Here is a 21,339-nt window from a genome sequence, read left to right on the forward strand (position 1 = left end):
AACCGCCTAGTTCTTTGAGAAATGGCATATCAAAAGGATACTCTCGAAGCCATACCACCCCGCAGGCAACGGGCAATCAGAGTCCTCCAACAAGTCGATACTGAACATCATGAAGAAAAAGCTTGAAGATGCCAAGGGACTGTGGCCGAAAATATCACCAGAAGTATTGTGGACTTACCGAAAAACTCCAAAAATGAGCACAGAAGGTACACCCTACTCTTTGGTCTATGGGACTGATGCAGTAATACTAGTCGAGGTCGGAGAACCCAGCCTAAGGTACTCCCATAAGAGCGGTACGAGCAACGACGAAAGCAGAAGGCAGGAGCTTGACGAAGTCGAAGAGCGAAGAGATATGGCCTATATAAGAATGGTCGCCCAGAAACAAAAAGCAGAACGTTATTATAACAAAAAAGCAAAGGTTGGGCCACTCAAAATCGAGTACTACGTTCTTAAAGCTAAAACACAAGCGAGCAAAGGCCCACGGGAAGGCAAACTAGGAACAAACTAGGATGGTACGTACAAGATCACAACAAAGGAAAATAAAGGATCATTCCAATTAGAAACAATGGAAGGAAAGTTACTACCAAACAACTGAAATATTAGCCACCTCAAATACTTCAAATTTTAAAAGATAAAGCATCCCCCAATCATACTCTTTTTTCCCTCATTGGAGTTTTGTCCCAGTTGGGTTTTCTCAAGGAGGTTTTTAACGAGGCGATGAATGGAACACTTTAAGTCAAAGCACGCGAGGACGACGCCGTGACTACTAATTCATTGCTCGACCTCCCAAGTACTCTCTAGGTCAACCAATGAATGGACTAGATAGATTGGGACTGGAACGTCAGTCAAAACCCGAAAAACTTGTAGATTTATCCAAGTATGTAACCAAATAAATAATACCGAGGCAATAAACTTTACGGTTATCAACACATCTTTCTAAGATTCAGGTTATGTTCGACTTTGTTCGAATTAATGCCTACTGGCCCTCGGCCATAATTAAATTTAGGTTATGTTCGACCTTGTTTGAACTAACACCTACTGGCCCTCGGCCATAATTAAATGTAGGTTATGTTCGACTTTGTTCGAAATAACACCTACTGGCCCTTGGCCATAATTAAATACAGGTTATGTTCGACCTTGTTCGAACTAACACCTACTAGCCCTCGGCCATAATTAAATGCAGGTTATGTTTGACCTTGTTCAAACTAACACCTACTGGCTCTCGTCCATAATTAAATGTAGGTTATGTTCGAACTAACACCTACTGTCCCTCGGCCATAATTAAATGTAGGTTAAGTTCGACCTTGTTCGAACTAACACCTATCGGCCCTGGCCACAACTAAATTCCAATTATAGCCGACCTAGTTCGAACTAGCATATACCGGCCCTCGGCCGCAGTCTTGACAAAAGACCATGTTCGACCTCGCTCGAACAAATGCCTATCAACCTTTGGCTGCAACTCACCATCAAGTGATCACGGCCAATAAAAAACTAAGACAACCAAGCGACATAATTAAAAAATATATAAATACAAAAACAAACCATAGGAAGAGAAGAAGCTGCAAGACACGAAGTTGGCATTTCATATTTTAAACATTCTTTACTAAGGCTCATGAAGACCCCACCAACTACATAACAAAAGATAATAAAAAAGAGAAGAAGAAACATTACTGGTCACCACCACCAGGGCCTTCCACGCCTTCACCGCCCTTGCTACCGACGTCCTCGCCACCTTGGTCACCCCCGCTTACACTACCCACGCCATCGGTATAAGCGGTAGCATACCAAGCATCCTATTCAAGATGGTCTACGACTTCATCATCTCCTTCTTCATTGCCCTCAGGAGTAGCGGGATCATACTCGTAAGCGACTCGAGCTTCCCAGGCTTTAACACTGACATCCTTGAGAGCGGCCTCAAAAATAGATTCCGCCTTGTACAAATCTCGGTACACATCTAATTGAGCTTCGGCGTGAATTTATTCCTCATACGATGCCCGAGGAATGTTGGGAAATTTTGAAGTATGGGAAGAAGAGGGTTGTGCAAGCAGTTGAGCCTTCTCAACTTCCAATACGACCACTTGACCATGAAGGAAGGCGTTATCTTTCTCCAGCTCTCTAACCCTCCCATGTAGTCGCTCATCTATAGCTTTCGCCGCAAACTGGTCGTTGTCCTGCTTATCCCGAAAGGGTGCTGTTCGCTAGCTCGAGCACCTCCAATCTCCTCTGAGCATCCACACGGGGAGATTTCGCCTTCTCAAGCTCTCTTTGCTTCTCAACAACTTCACCCATAAGGCCCCGCAACTACTTGCGCTTGAAGATCGCCCATTCTTCTAATTGCCTATGCAGCTCAACTACTTGCGCTTGAAGATCGCTACACTCGGCCTTCACGCCCTTACTTCTTTCAAGCTCCTCCTCCTTACTCCGCAACATCCCCTCAAGGATGCTGCAGTTCTCGATGGACTTTCCCAATTCATCATCCTTCTCCTTTAACTCATCTCGAAGGGCCTGCATGTCGCCCCCTTATTAAGTCAACGACGAAGTTCCCAACGCTTGCATCGATACTCAAAGTATTTGTTTTTAAATCTCATAAAAATTTCCTACGCCTCCCCTCCCTTCGAGCTCTCTGAATCTCCAATATCATCGTCGGCCACCAGAAAAAGAAAAAAAATAAGTCAGAAACAAAAGCAAGGATTAAAAAACGGAGAAAATAGGACGCCAGAAACTCACTCTAAGGACGAGACAAGCAATGCTCCTCAATAGAGTATTGTCGTCCAACTCTTTAAGGGTCTTACCCTCCGTCTTGTAAAAAAGAGGGGCAAGGATGGGGACCACATCCTCTGTGTTCTTTAACATGTCACGATCTATAGGGATCGGGATGGTCCTCGTGGACCCCTCCAACCTTACCTCAAGTTGGGTGAAACCTTCCTCTATCATTCGCAGATTGACGTCATCAATATCTGAGCCGGTCTCGTAGCCTTCCTCAGCAACATCTTTGCCCCTTTTAACGGTCGGCAAATAAGTATCATCAGCCGGTTATGAATTCGACGGCTCAACTTGCTGCAAAGTGTCTGAGACCGCGGTGGCTAACTTGTTTCCATCATCACGGGGGCATACGCATCGACATCGGGCTCCTACGACCCCGGAATCTCCGATACCGGTTCACCCTCATCTCCAATGATGATAGTCGTCATCTCGCGCAGTGAATAATCACCTCCCACCACGTCGACAGTGCGGGCGACCCCGTCATTAGTATCCACGTGCCTCCTCTTACGGGCATCAAATCTTCCTCGCCTGTTGCCAGCTCCTCCTCGTCTTCATCTATGAGACGGTATAATGAAGCGGTCTAAGAAGGAGCAGACCGAGATGTACTAATAGAAGGAGCCGAGGCACAAGCAGCGGTAGCAATAATCAAATGAGGGATCGGGGCACGAGTCGAAGATGACACCATCGAGGAAGGAGCGGAAGCAGAGTCCTTGGCATTCTACCTCTTTCTGAATGCGGGGTGGGAGCTCTCGATCTTGTCGAAGACCTCCTGGTTGAAGTTAAGGAAAATACAGAAAAGAGCGAAAAACAGCCAAAGAGAACCCAAAAAGGAAAATAATCAAGAAGTTGTTAATAAAGATGACTTATAAGTCGGGGGAGGATGAGGACCAAACCTTTTGACGAATCCCGGCCACTCACGTATCCCCACGATGTGAGGAAGAAACTGTCCTACCCAGTCAAAAATATCGTCGACCAAGGGACAAGGCAAATGCATAGCTGTACAAAAAAGACGGAGGGTTAGAACCACAGCCAAGCACGACGAGAAATTAGATACTTACAAATAAGGAAGTCGTGTACTTACGAGTACAATTCCAAACCTCAGGAAAACCCTCGGGATTGGCCACCACGTCCTCAGTTCTGACGAAGAAGAAGTTGAGCCAGAATTGGTGGTTAGCCTTATCATCCAACTTCACCACCAAGCACTTGCCTCCTCAGTTGCAGAGATTCAACAGCGTCCCCCTATAAAAGTTGGGAGCGAATAGGTGCGTCAAATGTCGGAGTGAGTGTTCGACCCCGGCCAGCTCCGTAAACTTAGTAAGCATCCTTAAGAGTTTGTAAACGTATGGTGCAAATTGAGCAAGACAAATACCGTAATAGCGACAAAACTCCTCTGCCAGCGAAAGAAGAGGAAAAGTGTAACCGACGTGGAATGGGTAGGCGTAGAAGCTGCAGTACCCAGGGCAGTGAACCTGCATCGCATCCCACCCGGCAGGGATCAGCTCGATAAGGTTGGGGAGACCATATTTTTCCTTAAGCTCCATCAAATCAGCCTCTGTCATTGCTAATTTAAAAGTTTTGGGATCGACTTCAGGCAGTTTCAAGAAGTCAGACCTGATATCAGGGTTACGAGGAACTATCTCTTCCACTGTTGGGAAGCTTCCATCCTCGGTGGCCGCAAAAACGTCCTCCGCATGAGGGGGAAACACCATCGCTCATGGAATCGCGTCGCTCCCCTCGCTTGACTCAGAAGGTACATTAGACATGTTCTCGACGAAATAGGGGAAGGTTGTGAACAATAGAGGATTAAAAATGATATGGATCATTAGAGAGAAGGGGAAAGATGTATAATAATGGAAGAAGAAGAAGATATAGGGTTTTTTTATGAAGGAAATCTTTAAAGTTCGGGATTGCATCCTCCTATCCCTATTTATAGAATTCGGATGTCAGAACCAAAGTTTGCCTTATCATTGCCTGACATCATAATCAAAGCGACATGACCAATCAGGAGTCCCACACAAAACGAAGTGATGCATCGGGAATACGCGTCATGATGACGCGTGAGGTCATGATGTCATGTGAATCATGGACAGCACAACCCTAAAATTTGCGGCTTACGAAGGGCCACGTTGCCAGTTCGCCCCAATCCTCATGACTCGATCAGCTCATGCAAACGTTCCAACCGCAATGAACACAATTCGCTCATCAAGCGCTCTTGAGGTCGGCCTCAATAAGCGGAGGGACTAACTGTATGGGTCAAAATTCGCTCTAGAATATTTGAAATAAGAAAATACCAAGGAAAGGGTTTTCGAGCCGCCATTAGTCGAGGTGGATTAGGAAGTAGTAAAGCTCATAGCCGAAGAGCCAACATGAGTCGAGGTCGAGGTGAAAATCATGGTCGAGTTCGAACACCGCCAATGAAGCTATAACGGCTAGTTTTTGAAATGGGGTATTAAAAAGAATATTCTGTAGATATTCTCTATACATGTACTATTAGGGTTTACTAGGAATATGTCTTGTATAAATATGAAAAATAGTGAGAATAGAGGCACGTGAGACTCATTAGTAAGAACAACACTTTGAAAAAGATTCATTCTTCACTCAATACAAAACTTTATTTTTCACTAAGATTCTCGTCAGGTCCGAGGAATCCCCCATCGTTTGAGGATCTGTCGTTCGATCATTATCAGGTGAAAGGTTCTTTTGTTCCATCCCTTGCTGATTAAATTATTCCTCTTAATTACATGAGTGCCATTATATTGTCATTTATTGTATATCACACATATTGCTACTGTTCTTGATAGTAGGAGGCAGTTATTACATAGAATCGTTATTAGAATCTTGATAGTACGCCTGGTTCTGAGATCCGTCTATTAATCTAATTTGAAAGGAAGTTTCTATTGAAGGTCCATTTCTCTTCACTGATCCTACATGATTTCTATTTGTGTTTTCTTATTTCTAATATCTATTTTTATTCTAATTGCTTTGTCGTGGTTGCTGTGTAAACAATTCATGATTTATACTTGAGTGAGTGCAAATGTTTTCACAATTTCGCTAGGAATTCAATTTGTTTAGACTTGAAAGTACTATTGTATTAGATAAATGGACAATTGTAAATTGATTACAACCTTGGATGATAACTGGACCGTAGGTGATTGGGGTTAAAATGCACAGAATTCAACCTTGGATATTTCATTATTTCTGTTATTTTCTTGTTACTTTCTTTAACCGCTAGGAGCTTTAGGCCGACCACACCCTGGTAGGCAACTTTTAGGACGTTTTCTTTATTTTTGGCATCAGAGGCGAAAGGTTGTTCCTTTAGTTATTATTTTATTTAGGGAATGCCCTGTAGATTTTGTATATATTTTTATTCGGGGTATGCCGCGTAGTGAATATAATTAGAGGCCGTGACGGACATCGACGGAGTGAGCATAGTACAAACTTTTAGTATTTTTCTCTTATTTTATTTTATTTTCTTTTATTTAGGTGGGGACAACCTCGAGCCTCTTGTGTGTTTATCTTTCTTTGTGTGTTTTTGCCTCAGTTTGAGTATTCTTTAAAGCCAACTAGATCAAGTATGCAACCATACTTGTTACGGGACTTGGAGAATGCCTAACACCTTTTTCCGAGTCAAATGAACCCCCTTACTTGGATCTCTGGTGCAGACTATGTTTTCGAGTCTAAACGTGTTTTAAAAGAACAAATCATTTCTAAAAAATGGTGACCTGGAACACCGAACCCAAATGTCAGGTGGCGACTCTGAAAAATCTTTTAAAACACAAATCTTTTTGTCACTTTCAGTTGAAAACCCTTTTGAACTTTAAAAAATCACTTTATATCTATTTTAAAGGGGTTAAGGGTAAAAAAAAAAAAAAGGGTGTGACATCAGTCCAGCAGCCAGAATATTTATTCGTATCATTTTATTAAATAGTCATGAAGCACATGTTTGCTATTTCCTCATGTTCAGAGTTGTCTTCATCACTCCAGCTTCCGAAGGATTTATATTTGTTGAATCGTCTGGAGACTTTTCTTTTAAGTTCAGGGCATTCAGCTTGAACATGGCCATACCTTCTGCATTCAAAGCACTTTTCGTCATTTTTGTCTTGTTCATTGTATTGCCTAGTTTGTCTGGATAACATGCTTCCTTTTATTTGTATTTCTATACCTTCTCATAGATCTATTCCTGTTTCTTGATACCATGGCAATTTCTTCTTCAAGAGTTTCTGGATCATTATCAATATCATCTTCAGGTCCTTCGGTTGTAGTTTTGAAAGCAATTGTTTTCTTCTTTTCTTCCTGACTTGTTTTCTTGAGATGAGTTTTCTCAAATGCTATAAGATCTCCTTGTAGTTCATCATATGAAAGTTTGTTTAAATCTTGAGATTCGAGTGCAACTACTTTTGTCTGCCATGTGGTAGGCAAACTCCTCAGGATTTTTCGAACTTGATCACCACTTAAGTAGGGGTTTTCGAAAGCTTTCAGATCGCCAATGATTTTTATAAATCTTACAAATATTTTCTCAATGGATTCTCCTTCTTTCATCTGGAAGAGTTCATAATCATGAACCAACATGTTCATCCGGGTTTCTTTCACTTTGTTGATTCCTTCATAACTTGGCAGTATCACAACTTAAAATTTTTTCATACTCTTCTCCACTTATAGCATTATAGAGCAAGTTTCGTGCCTTAGCATTAACTTGAACCATAGCCATTTGTTCGTCTGTGTATTCATCTATATCTTTAGGATCAGCGGGTGGTTAAGCTGCTGCTGGCAGTGGATAGTTCCCCTTTTTTATGACACGTCATACTTTGACATCATAGAATTTTGCATAAATTTCCATGCGTACTTTTCAGTGAGAGAAATGTTGTCCATTGAAGTATGGTGGTATTATTTGCGATGTCCCTTCTTGAAAGAGTGCTCCAATTGTTACTTGGTTTGACATGATCTTTTCTCACTAGTTATTAAGCAAAAGATAAAAAGTGTGAGACCTAATCTGATACCAATTGAAAGTACAAGAAGGGGCTGAATTGTCACTTTTTCTTTTTGCATTCTAAGTAGTTGACTAGTTTACCAATTAGTCGACTGAAAGATAAGAACAAAATATAAGTAAAGTAGAAGTAAAGTGCGGGAATTAAAGACACCAAGATTTTTATACTGGTTCGGATTCAATATGAATCATACGTCTAGTTCACGTGGGTTGCAAGGGTGCTCTCTTTCAGTATTTGAAGTTTCTCGATTACACAGAGTTGATGCTGTTTTACACCAACAGCTTAGTTACTATGTCAATTCTCTCTTCTTGATACAATGTCTCACCAGTATTTATCTCTTTTTCTTCTCTCACTAATTATACAGCAGATGTAAAGCGAACTACAATGCTTGTTTGGAGTAGAATAAAAAGAGTGATAGTGGTTCGTTCAGAGTATGTCTCCTCACAGCTGGTGCAGTAGGTATTTATACTTTGTGAGGCCTTCATGTCTTGTGAATCTTGAGAGATTGAAAACCCAAGGGAGTTGTTGTCAAAAAGAATCGTAGATTGATTCTTTCCAAGAATAATTCTTTTGTTGATTTGCCTTGAATCGTGGACCTGGTTTATTTCACCCTTTATTAAGTGGATATTCCCAATGTCAAATTCCTTGATTTTTGCTTAGATAGACGTCTTTATGTGGAGGAATCTTCAGCGGATAATTTTGTGCCCTTGACCTCCTTTGATTTGGAATCCTTCCTATAATATCCTGCTTGATTGATTTTACTATTCCCTTTGATTGATTTTGCCTTTTGATTTTCCGCTCTTCCTTCCTTTTTCGTCTTAATTCTTTTATACCTCTTTTCCATTGCTCAGGATTGTTTCTGCATATAAGGAGTAAATCGTTATTTTGTGTCATTAAAATCAATTTCGATCTAACTACACGTCCCTATTATTGGTTTATCCAATACTAGATCTCCAGGATTTATCCTTCAGTTTGCAAGAGGGTGTTAAGAGTCCCAAATTAATTGAGGGTATGAATTGTAGTCCTTTTATATGGTTTTAAATGATTTCTCACCTCATGAGCTAATGTTTGGGCTTGAATTTGGCTCAATTAGCTTTTCTTGTGTGTGTCTGCACTCTCGTAAGGGGCTAAATCATCCCAAATATACTCTTGATATGGTGCGACATTGTTCGTTTTAGGCCAATGCCCGCACAGTTTTCCCAAAATGTCTCGCACTATTAAGAAATCTCTACATCTTATACTTATATGTAGGTTCCCAATCTTTTTAGCTATCAATGTTAGACTTAATTCGCACCCCCAACAAAATATTTTGTTCAACATACTTGTATTCCCGTGAATTGAGGTATGTTACATACTCTGGCATTATCTATAAGGCTTCAAACGGGAAGAGACACCAAGTAAAGAGCTTTGTAAACTAGATGATCTAAAGACAATTCATTGACCTGTTGTTTGAGACAACTGGTGCTTAATTCAAATTCTAAACAAGTGCAATGTTCTGAATTAAATTTAACTCGATAATGATTTCGTGAATTTTAAACATGGTACATCTCAGTATATACTTTTCCCACCCTTGTATCTCCTTGCAATTGCAGCTAGCTAACACACTTGTCTAATAAGATAAAAAGATCTTGTTTTGCGGCTTCCCTAGGATTCTCAGCTGAGAATTAAATACAAACCAATTTCTCGTTATAATCGTCCTTGTTTTCTTCTCTCAACAATGAAACTCCCACAGCTGTCAACTCCATCCCCTGTTTTTGAACCTTATTTCCTTTCCAAAGCAAAACATTTATTTGTGTGTAACTCTTTGCCTTTGACAATCAAAAAATGGGTTCTTCTCATATCTTCACGCACTATGTTATCTTGCTTTTCATAGTGAAATTATGTACAATGGCCATAGCACAAGATGGTTCTGCTAACGGTTTCGACGGCGCAGAGAGAGAAGCCCTTGTAACAATCAAAGCTGATTTCAACAATCCTAAAGTACTCAAAAGCTGGACAGGTCTCATGTGTTACTTAAATAACACGCCGAGTTGGTTTGGTATAAGCTGTATCAACGGTCGAGTCACTGGACTTAGGCTAGAAAATCTTGGCCTTATTGGAAAACTCAAGCCAGATGCACTTGTCAATCTCACTCAGTTACAAACACTTAGTTTCAAGAACAACTCCATATCAGGAAACTTGATGGACTTCTCCAAAAACAAAAATTTGAAAGATATTAATTTATCTGGTAATAGATTTGATGGAGAAATTTCACCTTCTCTTTTAACACTTAATTTGTTAGAGTCATTGCAGGTACAAAACAACAACTTGAACGGTCCGATCCCTGGTTTTAATCAGTCAACATTGAAAGTTTTCAATGTTTCAGACAACAATCTTTCTGGTGAAATTCCAAACACAACAGCCCTTCAGAAATTTGGCACTTCCTCATACTTAGGTAACCAAGATTTATGTGGTCCTCTTTTTTCTATCACGACGTGCACTATCAAGAATAGTGATACATCAACTCCAGGTCCAAGTGATGATTCACATAATGATTCTTCAAATAATTCAAAATCATCCATGTGGACTCCTATTTTGATAGTAATTAATGTTGTTGGTATGGTTGTACTTTTATTCCTTTTCATTTACTACTTCAAGAAATCAAAGAAGCTTAAGAAAATGTTGACGAATAAGAATATGAAATTAATGGAGGTAGAAAAAATTGAGACTAGTAAAATGGAGACGACGACGACGACGCCAACAGAAACCAGAAGTGTGGAATCAAGAAGTGTGGGATTAGAAGTGGAATTAGAGAAAGGAAAACTGATATTCTTAGGCAGTGAAATAAATTTTGAACTTGATCATTTACTGAGAGCATCAGCAGAAGGATTGGGAAAAGGAAATTTTGGGAATTGTTATAAGGCAATGTTGGTAGATGGACCTACTGTTGTGGTGAAACGTTTAAGGGATTTGAAACCTTTGACGAATGAAGAATTTGTGAGACAAGTGAGAGCTATTGCTGATCAGAAGCATCCAAATTTGTTGCCTCTTCTTGGATATTATAATACAAAAGATGAGAAGCTGTTCCTCTTGAAATTTGCACCTAATGGAAGCTTATATAACCGCATTCATGGTATGTTATATTCACTGATTTTATTCTTATCAAGTTATTGATCTAGGCGCATTGTAAGAACTACTATTAACTTTAGATGGTAGAGACAAATTCCATTAGCCCGTGTTTATACTAATTAAACGAATTGATACAAGACATATGTCAGGTAGAGATGGATATAAACTTTTATCAAATAACCATAAATGATGTGAATCCTCCTCACTGTTGTTATTATTAGATTAAATGGTTTAATTTGATGTAATCATGAGTTGCGAGTAAATTTATTGTCCTTGACATCCCAATTGCTTATTCCGGAATATGGGGGATATTATTTCCTTTAAGATTAATTTTTGCTCCAATGGCAAAAAGTTGGGCTGTGATTAGATTAATTTCTATTCCAAATATATGACAAGAGTGAACTCCTATTGTAAATCTTAATGGTCAATTATTTGCCAATGATTAATTTAACTAGAAAGTCAAATTTAACAAACAAATTATTGGTGAAGTTAATTACGTTCCCTAATAAACTCGCTTAGCAATTGTTAAAGAAAAAACTTTAAATGTTGTTGCATATATAACATAAATTTTTCGTTGGAATGTATAATAGGAGGAAAAGGGACGAGAGATAGGATTCCATTTCGATGGAGCTCAAGATTATCAGTTGCTCGTGGTGTCGCTCGAGCACTTGAGCATCTACACCTCAACTGCAGCTCCTCCCAAGCCGCCGCCGCCGCCGTTGTTCCCCACGGCAACCTAAAATCCTCCAACGTTTTACTAGACGAAAATGATGATGTTCGTGTCGCTGACTATGGCCTCACTTCCCTTATTGCACTTCCCATTGCTACTCAACGAATGGTTTCCTACCGATCACCGGAATATCTAGGCTTCAAGAAAGTGTCCAAGAAATCTGACATTTGGAGCTTTGGCTGTCTTCTTCTGGAATTGTTAACAGGTTAGTGACAGAGACACCCTTTAATATAATGTTTCATCCAATATTGTTTCCTAGGAAAAAGGTTTGAATACACATTAAAAAAATCATTTAATAACATTAATTATATGGATTACTTGAAAAAATTACCCATTTATCTCTCCGTAAATTACCTTTATCTCTTTTATTAATTTTTTAAAATAAATTAGGAAAATATGATCAATGCCTTCTTAATTTTCTAAAGAGACTTATTTTAAACAAAATTGATTCGGCTAAAACAATACTACTACTACTACTTATTTTGAACTTAACAGCTTGTTTGGATGTTCGTTACCTATTGTGTTGTATCATATTATTACTTTAAATACGATGTATGTTTTTGGTTGTTACTTAAATTTTATTGTATCGTATCGTTAAATTCGTCGTTACGTAACGACGAAATATGTCACTTTATGTAACGATCGATTTGGTGTGGTTGCGTCGTTATCTTGTCTTTTTCTCTCACCTCACCCTTCACTATTATTAAATAATTTTATTTTATCATTTACCCTACCTTTTTATATAATAAATTTACCACGTATCATAATTTTTCTTTATAATATTGCAAATTTATTTTTCATATTGCTGGTGCATGATATCATGAAATAACGGCAAATGATACAATCTATCCAAACATTGTATTCATCAAACGATACAGTATAATACAATACAATACGATACATTATGAAACAATGTGTAACAACCATCCAAACAAGCCGTAAGAGAGTATGTATTATTGTATACATAAAAAATAAAAAATATCGCTGCAATTTCATACTCATTATAACTCAAACTGTAATAATAGACTGACACTGATTATATACAAATCTTGTGTATATATGCTACTATAAAAGGTAGAATTTCTTCACATTCTGCTCCGCCTGGAGTTACCGGTGCGGATCTCTGCAGTTGGGTTCATCGGGCGGTCCGAGAAGAATGGACGGCTGAGATATTTGACACTGAAATAGCTGTGCAGAGAAGTGCCAACTCGGGGATGCTTCGATTGCTGCAAATTGCTATAAGGTGTTGTGATAAGTCGCCGGAGAAAAGGCCGGAGATGAGTGAAGTGGTAAGGGAAGTGGAAAGTGTTAAGGGTGCGGTTGACTCTGAAGATGAAGAGGATCTGTCTTTGTCAATGGATCAATCTATGACAGATGATTCTATAGCAACTGCTACTCCGTCTCGATAAGATCAGGAGATATTACAAATACTTTGATAATTTTCCTTAGTTTAATTTAGAATGTACTGAGGTATAACGTGTGCATGTAATATTAGAGCAATTTTTATTTGTGAAATTATTTACTATGAGAAAAGAAAAGTGGTTCAGGCCTATGATACTATTAACCTGATTGAGAAGTGATACTTTTGGAGAGAACAATTTATGTTTGGCTTATCACTCAAAAAAGCACTTTTGAGCAATAATTTTTGTTTGGCCAAGTTTTTCAAAAAATGCTTTTAAGTATCAAATTACGAATAAGGACATGAATAGATTTACTTAATAGTTAACATTATACGTAAATAAATAATCTTAAAATTTTGTTATTACAAGCAATAATTAAATCTTTTCATTTTATTTAAGTAAAATATAAAAATAAAATTTAAAAGTACTTAATTTTTTTAATATAAGTTAAATATATTAAAAATCATTCAACAAATATAAAAGTATGCACCCCTAAAGTCACTATATATTAGGAAGTTATCCTAAAAATATTTAAAAATATTTATACATTAATATCCTAAGTATTAGGTTTAACGGTTATTTTGGTATATACTATATTTTGTTAAGGGTATTTTTGGTAAGAAGAAAAGTCAAAACTGCTTCTGCTTCTGTTTTTGGGAAGAAACTATTTTTTTCTGCTTCTCAAAAACTGTTTCTGCTTCTTCCCAAAAGTACTTTTTTCCTCCAAAAAAAACTTGGCCAAACACCTCAAGTTAGGTAAAAAAATGCCTTTGAGAAAAAAAAAAAAAAAAAAAAATTTGAACTCTTCAGAAGCTTGGCCAAACAGGTTATATGTTAACTTCGTATCGCTGCCTATCCTAGGACAACACAATCAACTAAAACTGGGTCGTACATTTGGTTTATGGTCTAGTTATGACTTATGAAGGGGTAAAATTAAAGAGATTATTTATGCGGCAAATAATAATGTAAAGATTGTTATGCAATGAATAATAATAAAAAAACTCATATGAGGTGAATGATAATACACAAATTGTTATTCTAATGATTGTCTAATTTAATGGATCTTTTTGTCCGTAGATACTCTTAATTTCGTGCATATTGTTAATACATGTATTTTTGTCTTACGTTTTATTCATATAAAATAAAACATAAAATATCGCGTAGAAATTGTATTGAAAGAAGTGAGGTCTGCTTAAGTGGTTTATTGTTTTGCAGTTGGTTTTGAACTGCACTCAGCTTCTTTAATCTTGTAGTTAGCACTTAGCCACCCTTATGTTTGCGTATGGTAATCGCTAGCTATATTATTGCTTATAATTTTATTTCTTTCTTTTTAATGAAGTCAATAAGGCAACGACAGCTTTAAAAACACATCGAATGATTCCACGTATTACTAGCACGGATCAGGACATGACTTCGTGCATCAACTAATTAATTAACCTAGACAATATCGACCTCTTATTGTTTGGAGAGAACGAACGAAAGAAATTAGAGTAAATTTTATGGGTGTCATTCAACTATGTGTTGATTATGCAAAAGTTATTTTTCTTCTTTTTGTTACGTAGAAAAATTTTAATTCTGTGTTCATTGTCCAAAAGTCATTTTTCTTTCTTTTGTTACACAAAAATCATTTTACTTTGTTCTATCTATCACAAAAGTTACTTTGGCCAGATTTTATAATACTTTTATTTGAAAAGTCTATTATGCCCTTGACATTATAAATTTTCTCATTTATGTAATACATTTTATATTATATACTACTCCCTCCGGTCTACAATAAATGACAATTTTATTTTTGGTACACCCATTAAGTATTATTCTTATACATGGCATTAGCAACACAATTCAATTCATGGACAAGAATGTATAAAGATAGAGTTGTCCTTTGAAAATATTTTCTAAGCCTTTGCAAAGAAAGTATACAAAGCTAAAGAATGTGGAGTATTTTTGTAAACAAATAACTTTATTTTTAAAAGATATGCAATGTATGTTATTTTTAATATATCAAACCAAACATTCGATAAGAAATAATTCCAGCATAATTAATTACGACATAACTAATCTCAACGTTACTAATCTCAGTATTACTAATTCACCAAATTCAATACTATTCTTATACACCCTAAAGACACCCCTTAAAGATTAAACACATGAAAGCACTTTATGGACAAGACATTAATAGGGTAAGTGCACGTATAGTCATTCTCAGGGATGCTATTTAGAAATTAGCCAGTACTTATTTTGTCCTGAATTTTTAAACTAAATATATTAACTTCAGGACAATTGAGAACATTTTTGTCCTGAAAATTTGAACTGAAGAACTGAAATCCAGGACGCACTGGCTAATTCCTAAATAGCAGTCATTTAAAGTGGCTACCTGGTGTCATCTCTAGGGGTGGGCGTCTGTCGGTTCGGTCAGTTATTATGAAAGTACGGTTCGGTTTATCGATTTTCGATTTTGTAATATTAATAACCAAATCAAACCAAAGTATTTACGGTTCGGTGCGGTTTTTTCAAAGTTCGGTTCGGTTATTTTCGGTTTATTTTTTCGATTTTAAACGGTTATAGGAACAACAAGTATTTACGATTTTTAGGAACATCAATAAACAAGGCTGGAATTTATTTGTTGTTCGTCCAGCCCAGCAAATTGTCATTTTGACTTTTGAGAAAGACAACCCAGCAACAAAAAAAGACAGTGGCAGACGGCAGTCTAACACAAGTTTTACTGACAATAACACTCTAATTTGAAACTACACTATAAATAAAACCAAGAATAGACTATATAGAACAAACACACAGAGAACAGGGAGGCCTTCGGTGCAAACAGAATACCTAAGTAGCAAAATACCGCACAGTTCAGCAGTGGCAAACTAGTCCAAAACAGTTTAACACAGTGGCAAATCTAGCAGCTACCAAAGTCCAAAATAAGTCTAGAAATACCATCACCAAACAACAAAACAGTGGCAAACTAGTCACTAACCCACAAGCCACAAAGTAAGTCTAGAAAATGATACTTAAAGTCTTAAATACGAATCACTGGATGAGGCATGAGACACTTCTTAATATGCTTCACTAAGCCATAAGTGCCATAATACTTTGGATGACAATTATAAACTCTACCACAATGAAGATACTTTGCTTTGCGGGCTTCTTCATTTACTTTAACTAGCTCAAAATGTTCCCAAATAGATGATCTAGCTTTAGAACCACGAGGCATAGTTGAACCTACAAAAAAAGAAAAGTTCACAAGTTAATAAAATATTTTTAATTATAAATAACAAAAGAATATCATAAAATAAGCAAATCTTTAAACTTACCAATTGTTCAAACTATGCATCAACAATACTATTATCTCTTTCAACAATGTAAGTTTCTCTTCCGCTCGTTGCCATATCTAAATATAATTTGATAAAGTGTGTCATTTAAACTTACAAAGTAAACTAATTTTCACTAAAACACTCATATAACGCAAAATCTTATCAAGTTCAATTTGCTCAAGAAACTCCAAATCTTCTTCAACATTAATAGGAGTACCCTCACATAAAAGCTTTTAATGCCATCCATTTTTATAGAGAGCCTTGAGGCTGGAATTAAGATATTAAACCTTATAAGCTTCGTCAGTTTTGCAGAAAAGAGTCGAAAGAAACATATTCCTATAAAGTAAAGGTAAAGCTTATCAAATGAGAGAACTTACATAAACGTTTCCTAGATGATAAGATGCTTTGGTATTTGGCATGATGTTTTTTGATTAACACAACGATAAGTTGCAGGCTCGCAGAAGAAGGAAGAACCAAAAAACCCTAAATCTAATTTTTTATTTAGGTTTGGGAAATGAGAATTGGGAAGTGACTAAGTGTATTAGTGATTTAGTCAGTGTAACCTATGGGTTTGGGTATTAGACAGACTATCAGTAAGTTTGGGTTTGGGTACACTAAATTGGGCTTCAAAGTTCAAATAGGTATTGGGCTTCAGCCTAAAATGGGTAATAACTAATACCCAAAATTTCGGTTTTTCGGTTAAACCGAAATACCAAAACCGTAAATTGCACCGAAAAATCAAAAATTAATAATTTAAAAATCGTGCACATACCGAAAAATCGATTAAACCAAAACCAAAACATCATAATTTACTGTTCCACGATTTTTTCGATTCGGCCGGTATTATGGCCACCCTGGTCATCTCATCTGTACGACAACATTAATTGTTAATGGCTTTGGCATTAGGCCACCCCAATAGCCCAATTTCAAACCGGGTCCATAGTTCTTGGGGCGGGCTGGTGCGTTTGGCGGGTCAAAATTTCAGCAGCTGAGAGAGTAAACTGAGAGTGACTGAGCAACCAGAATTCGCCGCGGTGAAGATCATGTTTGCAGTAAAGAAATACATTCGAAACTCTTCCCTCAAGTTTTGGAGCTTCATTTTCAGCCATTCCAATTTCAATGTCGCCTCAAGGTACTCATTACAGCCACTTTCGTACCTAGGTTTTTAATTAGTGATATACAGAATTTATATTAGTTTCCAATAAGAAGATAATTTGTCGTGTTGATGACATGAGTTGAGCGTAAATAAAAAAGTAAGGATTCGTACAGCCAACCTTAACTTGTTTGAGACTGAGGCGTACTTGTTGTAATTGTTGTTGTTGTTGTTGTTATTCCAATAAGAACAGAAATTCTTCATTTGTCAAATGGAAGGGTGAATTTTTTTCCTCTTAATTAGAAAGAATTATCGGTACCCATTAAAAAAACATTAATTATTTGAATTGAGGCTATTCAACAGTTCCATCTTTGGCCCAATGCTATAGGTTGTTATAAATTGGTGAAAAACATTTCTTTTATATTTTCTGTTAGTTATTTATGAGCATTTGCAATTTATCTGCTAATTGGTTTTTTCCATTTATGTAGGGGATCTCCTCTTATGTTTTGTCACTCTGGAAGAATTCTTCCAAATCGTGCATATTTGCATAAAGCAACTTCCTTTACACGTTTTCGTAGTCATGTCAACTCCTCAATTTCCAGAAACTATCACCAAATGAGATTAATTCGTAGATTACCATGTCAAGATCCTGCAACCAACGCTTTGCGGCCAAGTTCATTAACTTCTGGGTCTCGTGAGATCGTTTTGAAACAGGTCCATGCGAGACAGTTCTCTAGTCCATCGATAGAGCTGAATACAGAAAAAGGCGTTGTCAGATTTAGATTTGGTCAAGAAATTGGAAAAAGTGGTGGTCAGACAAAGGCAGAGCGTGTGGTGAAGAAGTTTAAAATGTCTAAAAAAGCAAAACTGAATGAACTCAGACTTTACAGACTGAAGGCAAAGAAGAAAATGAGATCTCCAAATCCTGAAGTTAGGATCAGATACAAACTTGAGAAGGTCAGAGCCATTGAGGGTGATGATATCCTTGTTTAAGATATGTTGAGCAGAATGTTTTGCCTCTATGTAGTAATTTTTCCCGGTTAATATTACCAAGCATTCGAATGGTCTTCTGTCATCATGACTTACACGTTTTTTTCTAAAAAAGAAGTTTGAGAAAAAGAAAATTTGTATGTCATTATTTTTTGACAATATTGTCTTGCCTGCTCTAATTTCTGATTCTGATATGTCGGAGAATCATTTATCCATGTATATCAGGCCAATGTAGCTTTGGCATGTTTGCCAAAACTGTATCACTTTCTTTTGCAATGGTCCAAACTGATGAAAAAGAAGAAGAGTGTTGAAATTTGACTTCTTAATGTTGGTTGTTGCATATATGTTGTAGGCAAAACGAAAGGAAGCTTGGTTGATTGAGAAACTGAGAAAATTTGAGGTACCTAAAGCTCCAGATGAACCGCATGATCCTGAAATTTTAACTGAAGAAGAGAAGTTTTACTTAAAGCGCACTGGTGAGAAAAAGAAAAATTATGTACCGGTTGGAAGGCGAGGAGTATTTGGAGGGGTTGTTTTGAATATGCATCTTCACTGGAAGAAACATGAGACAGTTAAGGTTGTTTGCAAGCCTTGCAAGCCTGGGCAGGTTCATGAATATGCTGCAGAGCTGACTCGGTTGAGCAGAGGTATTGTTATTGATATTAAACCAGACAATACCATAATTTTCTATCGTGGAAAAAATTATGTTCAACCAGACGTCATGTCTCCTCCAGATACTCTATCTAAAGACAAGGTGATGTATGCATTTTTCTTGTGATGTCGTGCTTGAATCAACCTGTATGTGAAAATTAAAAGAATTTATTCAATAGACGATTTACTATTGGCTTTGTAAAACTGTAGGCCTTAGAAAAGTATCGATATGAGCAGTCATTGGAGCATACAAGTCAATTTATTGAGAAAATGGAGAAAGAGCTGGAAGAGTATCATGAATATCTTGCCCGGAAGAGAAAAGAAGAAAAGAGTTGAAGCTGATGGTTTGAAGTTAACTTCTGAGGTATAGATGCAATTCTGAAATGTTTCTACCTCTCCAGGCAAGTAATAAAAATTGTTAAATTGTTAATTACTTAAAGTTGTTCCCGAAGCTTAGTGCTGGTTGTGTCTTTTGATTATCCTAGCACTTTCGCAGTTGAGATGAAAAGTGTGATGGCCAATAGGAGTGGATCTGAAAGAGGAAGGAAAGGAATCATTTGCCTTGCATGGTAGCAAATAAAAAGAGACCGAGTTAATTTTTCAACCCCTCAGAAGTTGAATGAATGGAGTAGGATCACTCTTTAACTCTCATCAGTCATCTGTTCACGTGCAGAGAAAAATTAGAAACCCTCGATACACCAGCCCCTTTGCAATCCTTTTGCCAAGCATGGTATAAAGGTATATACTAGCTTCTTCGTGCTTACTGCTGAGCTGACAACCAGCTTGAATCTTGAATAGATTTGTGGATGTTATGTCAAGTAAAAGAGTGTTTGTCTGGAAATATGTCAGCTGAATCTGTCAGCAAAGTTTCTATATTGAGTGAGGGAGTTAAGCTGGGGAAATTTAATGGTAACAAGGCTTGTCAGTGAAAATTAAAGGTAAAACTTCATGTTCTCATGTCGCAATATGAGTGAACTTCATCTGTGAATTCTCTGATTGGCTGATGTAGTCTTTACCATTCAACCTATTTCCTGGTGTTACGTTGCAAAGGGTTCATTTTAACAAGCAATCGAAAAGCAAAGACACTGTAAAATGTGTTGCAATCAGTTCAAATGCTTGTGCATTTAACTTCTCTGATGGTCAGCGCAGCCTTCTCCTTTTAACTCAGTTTTCGGATTGAGTATTCTTGCTTGTATTCAGATAATTTTTTAATGGAAGATTCAGCTAATAGCTCCCCTGAAGAGCTATCAAATCCATTGAAGCTTTCTTTCACACTTATTGTTTGTTGTTTAAGTATGTCGGTACAGTCCTTGTAACTTCGCCTATGTGTTCTACTGGTTGATATTTATTGGCAATTATAGAATAAATACAACTTACCCCTTCATGAGGGCAGGTCTTGCAGATTTGTCGACTAATTTTACTACTTCAACAGCCGATCTGAACATAGTGTGTTGGCCTTGAAACATCTGATGGAGTTATAAATTGGTGAATGTAATGGATTCAGAGGACATATATAATCATCTGAGTATGGAGTCGTTTTTTAGTCGATTATTTGTGCTAGTGCCAAAACTCCTTCAGTTTTATGTCAAAAAATGGCAGAACCGAGATTGTCCTGAACTATTTCTGATAGAGTGGAAGCCAAAAAAATCATAAGTATTCCGAGAATCAGTATCTTCTTATATCATATAGAACTACTGAATCATTCTTGCTTCTCTTTTCTTATTGTTCTCCAAATATAAACGTTGAGTTATTTACTACTAATAGGGAAAAAGAATCAGCGATCGGGATTTAGCGCACATCCCTTCTTTAGTACCCAATGTGGGTATAACTGAAAACCTATGGATTTTGGTTCCTTTTTCCTTTCTTCTTTTTCAAATTTCAAGTTCAAAGTGGAAACCTAAGCTGAGATTTTGTACCTCTTCCTAATGATATTACATTTTGTTGGTTTACGCGTTCTCCTGGAAGTAAAAACGATATGTAATAGAGAAGTTTCTACAAACAACCTGAAGTTGCTGTGGTGTAGTGGTTATCACGTCAGTCTTACACACTGAAGGTCCCCAGTTCGATCCTGGGCAGCAACATTTTTCCTCGATTGCTCTTTTTATTTCGTCTTTTTGCTTTTTGGTTGCCGCTCTTTCACAAATGAGCCAAATCACGAAGAAATAAATAGTTATTGCGAAATTGACGTCGTCGGACCAAAATCTACAATATCTTAAGACGTTCTATCACAAAGAAACTTTTTTCTTTTCTTTTTGATTTATTAATTTCTAAAGCGTCTTCGATTAGATTTGCTGCTTAGTTGCAT

The 21,339-nt window shown here is 37.2% G+C and overlaps 2 protein-coding genes and 1 non-coding gene across 7 annotated transcripts; all 3 read left to right on the top strand.

Annotated features, from left to right (window-relative positions):
* The first annotated feature begins 9,266 nt into the window (after nucleotides 1-9,266).
* LOC107803832 (pollen receptor-like kinase 5) lies at nucleotides 9,267-13,200 on the top strand. The gene is made up of 3 exons (XM_016627618.2): nucleotides 9,267-10,860; nucleotides 11,447-11,791; nucleotides 12,661-13,200. Exons 1-3 carry the CDS (start codon nucleotides 9,573-9,575, stop codon nucleotides 12,993-12,995), a joined length of 1,968 nt encoding a protein of 655 aa, XP_016483104.1. The 5' UTR covers nucleotides 9,267-9,572; the 3' UTR covers nucleotides 12,996-13,200.
* A 3,987-nt stretch (nucleotides 13,201-17,187) lies between these two features.
* LOC107803839 (putative CRM domain-containing protein At3g25440, chloroplastic) lies at nucleotides 17,188-20,389 on the top strand. 5 transcript variants are annotated; one of them, XR_012703011.1, is made up of 5 exons: nucleotides 17,188-17,432; nucleotides 17,882-18,350; nucleotides 18,736-19,030; nucleotides 19,245-19,435; nucleotides 19,531-20,389. XR_012703011.1 is itself a non-coding variant. In XM_016627629.2 (5 exons), the coding sequence occupies exons 1-4, from the start codon at nucleotides 17,344-17,346 to the stop codon at nucleotides 19,368-19,370; spliced, it is 1,086 nt and encodes a 361-aa protein (XP_016483115.1). In that variant the 5' UTR covers nucleotides 17,190-17,343; the 3' UTR covers nucleotides 19,371-19,398; nucleotides 19,520-20,389. The 5 variants fall into 5 exon arrangements, 2 of the variants coding, with proteins under 2 accessions (XP_016483115.1, XP_016483116.1); XM_016627629.2 differs by having other exon boundaries at nucleotides 17,190-17,432; nucleotides 18,736-19,137; nucleotides 19,245-19,398; nucleotides 19,520-20,389; XM_016627630.2 differs by having other exon boundaries at nucleotides 17,190-17,432; nucleotides 18,736-19,137; nucleotides 19,245-19,398.
* Nucleotides 20,390-21,042: 653 nt separating this feature from the next.
* On the top strand, nucleotides 21,043-21,115 carry TRNAV-UAC (transfer RNA valine (anticodon UAC)). The gene has a single exon. It is a non-coding gene; the product is annotated as a tRNA-Val (tRNA).
* Nucleotides 21,116-21,339: the final 224 nt, after the last annotated feature.

Source organism: Nicotiana tabacum, chromosome 19, assembly GCF_000715075.1.
Source record: "Nicotiana tabacum cultivar K326 chromosome 19, ASM71507v2, whole genome shotgun sequence".
Taxonomy (NCBI): domain Eukaryota; kingdom Viridiplantae; phylum Streptophyta; class Magnoliopsida; order Solanales; family Solanaceae; genus Nicotiana; species Nicotiana tabacum.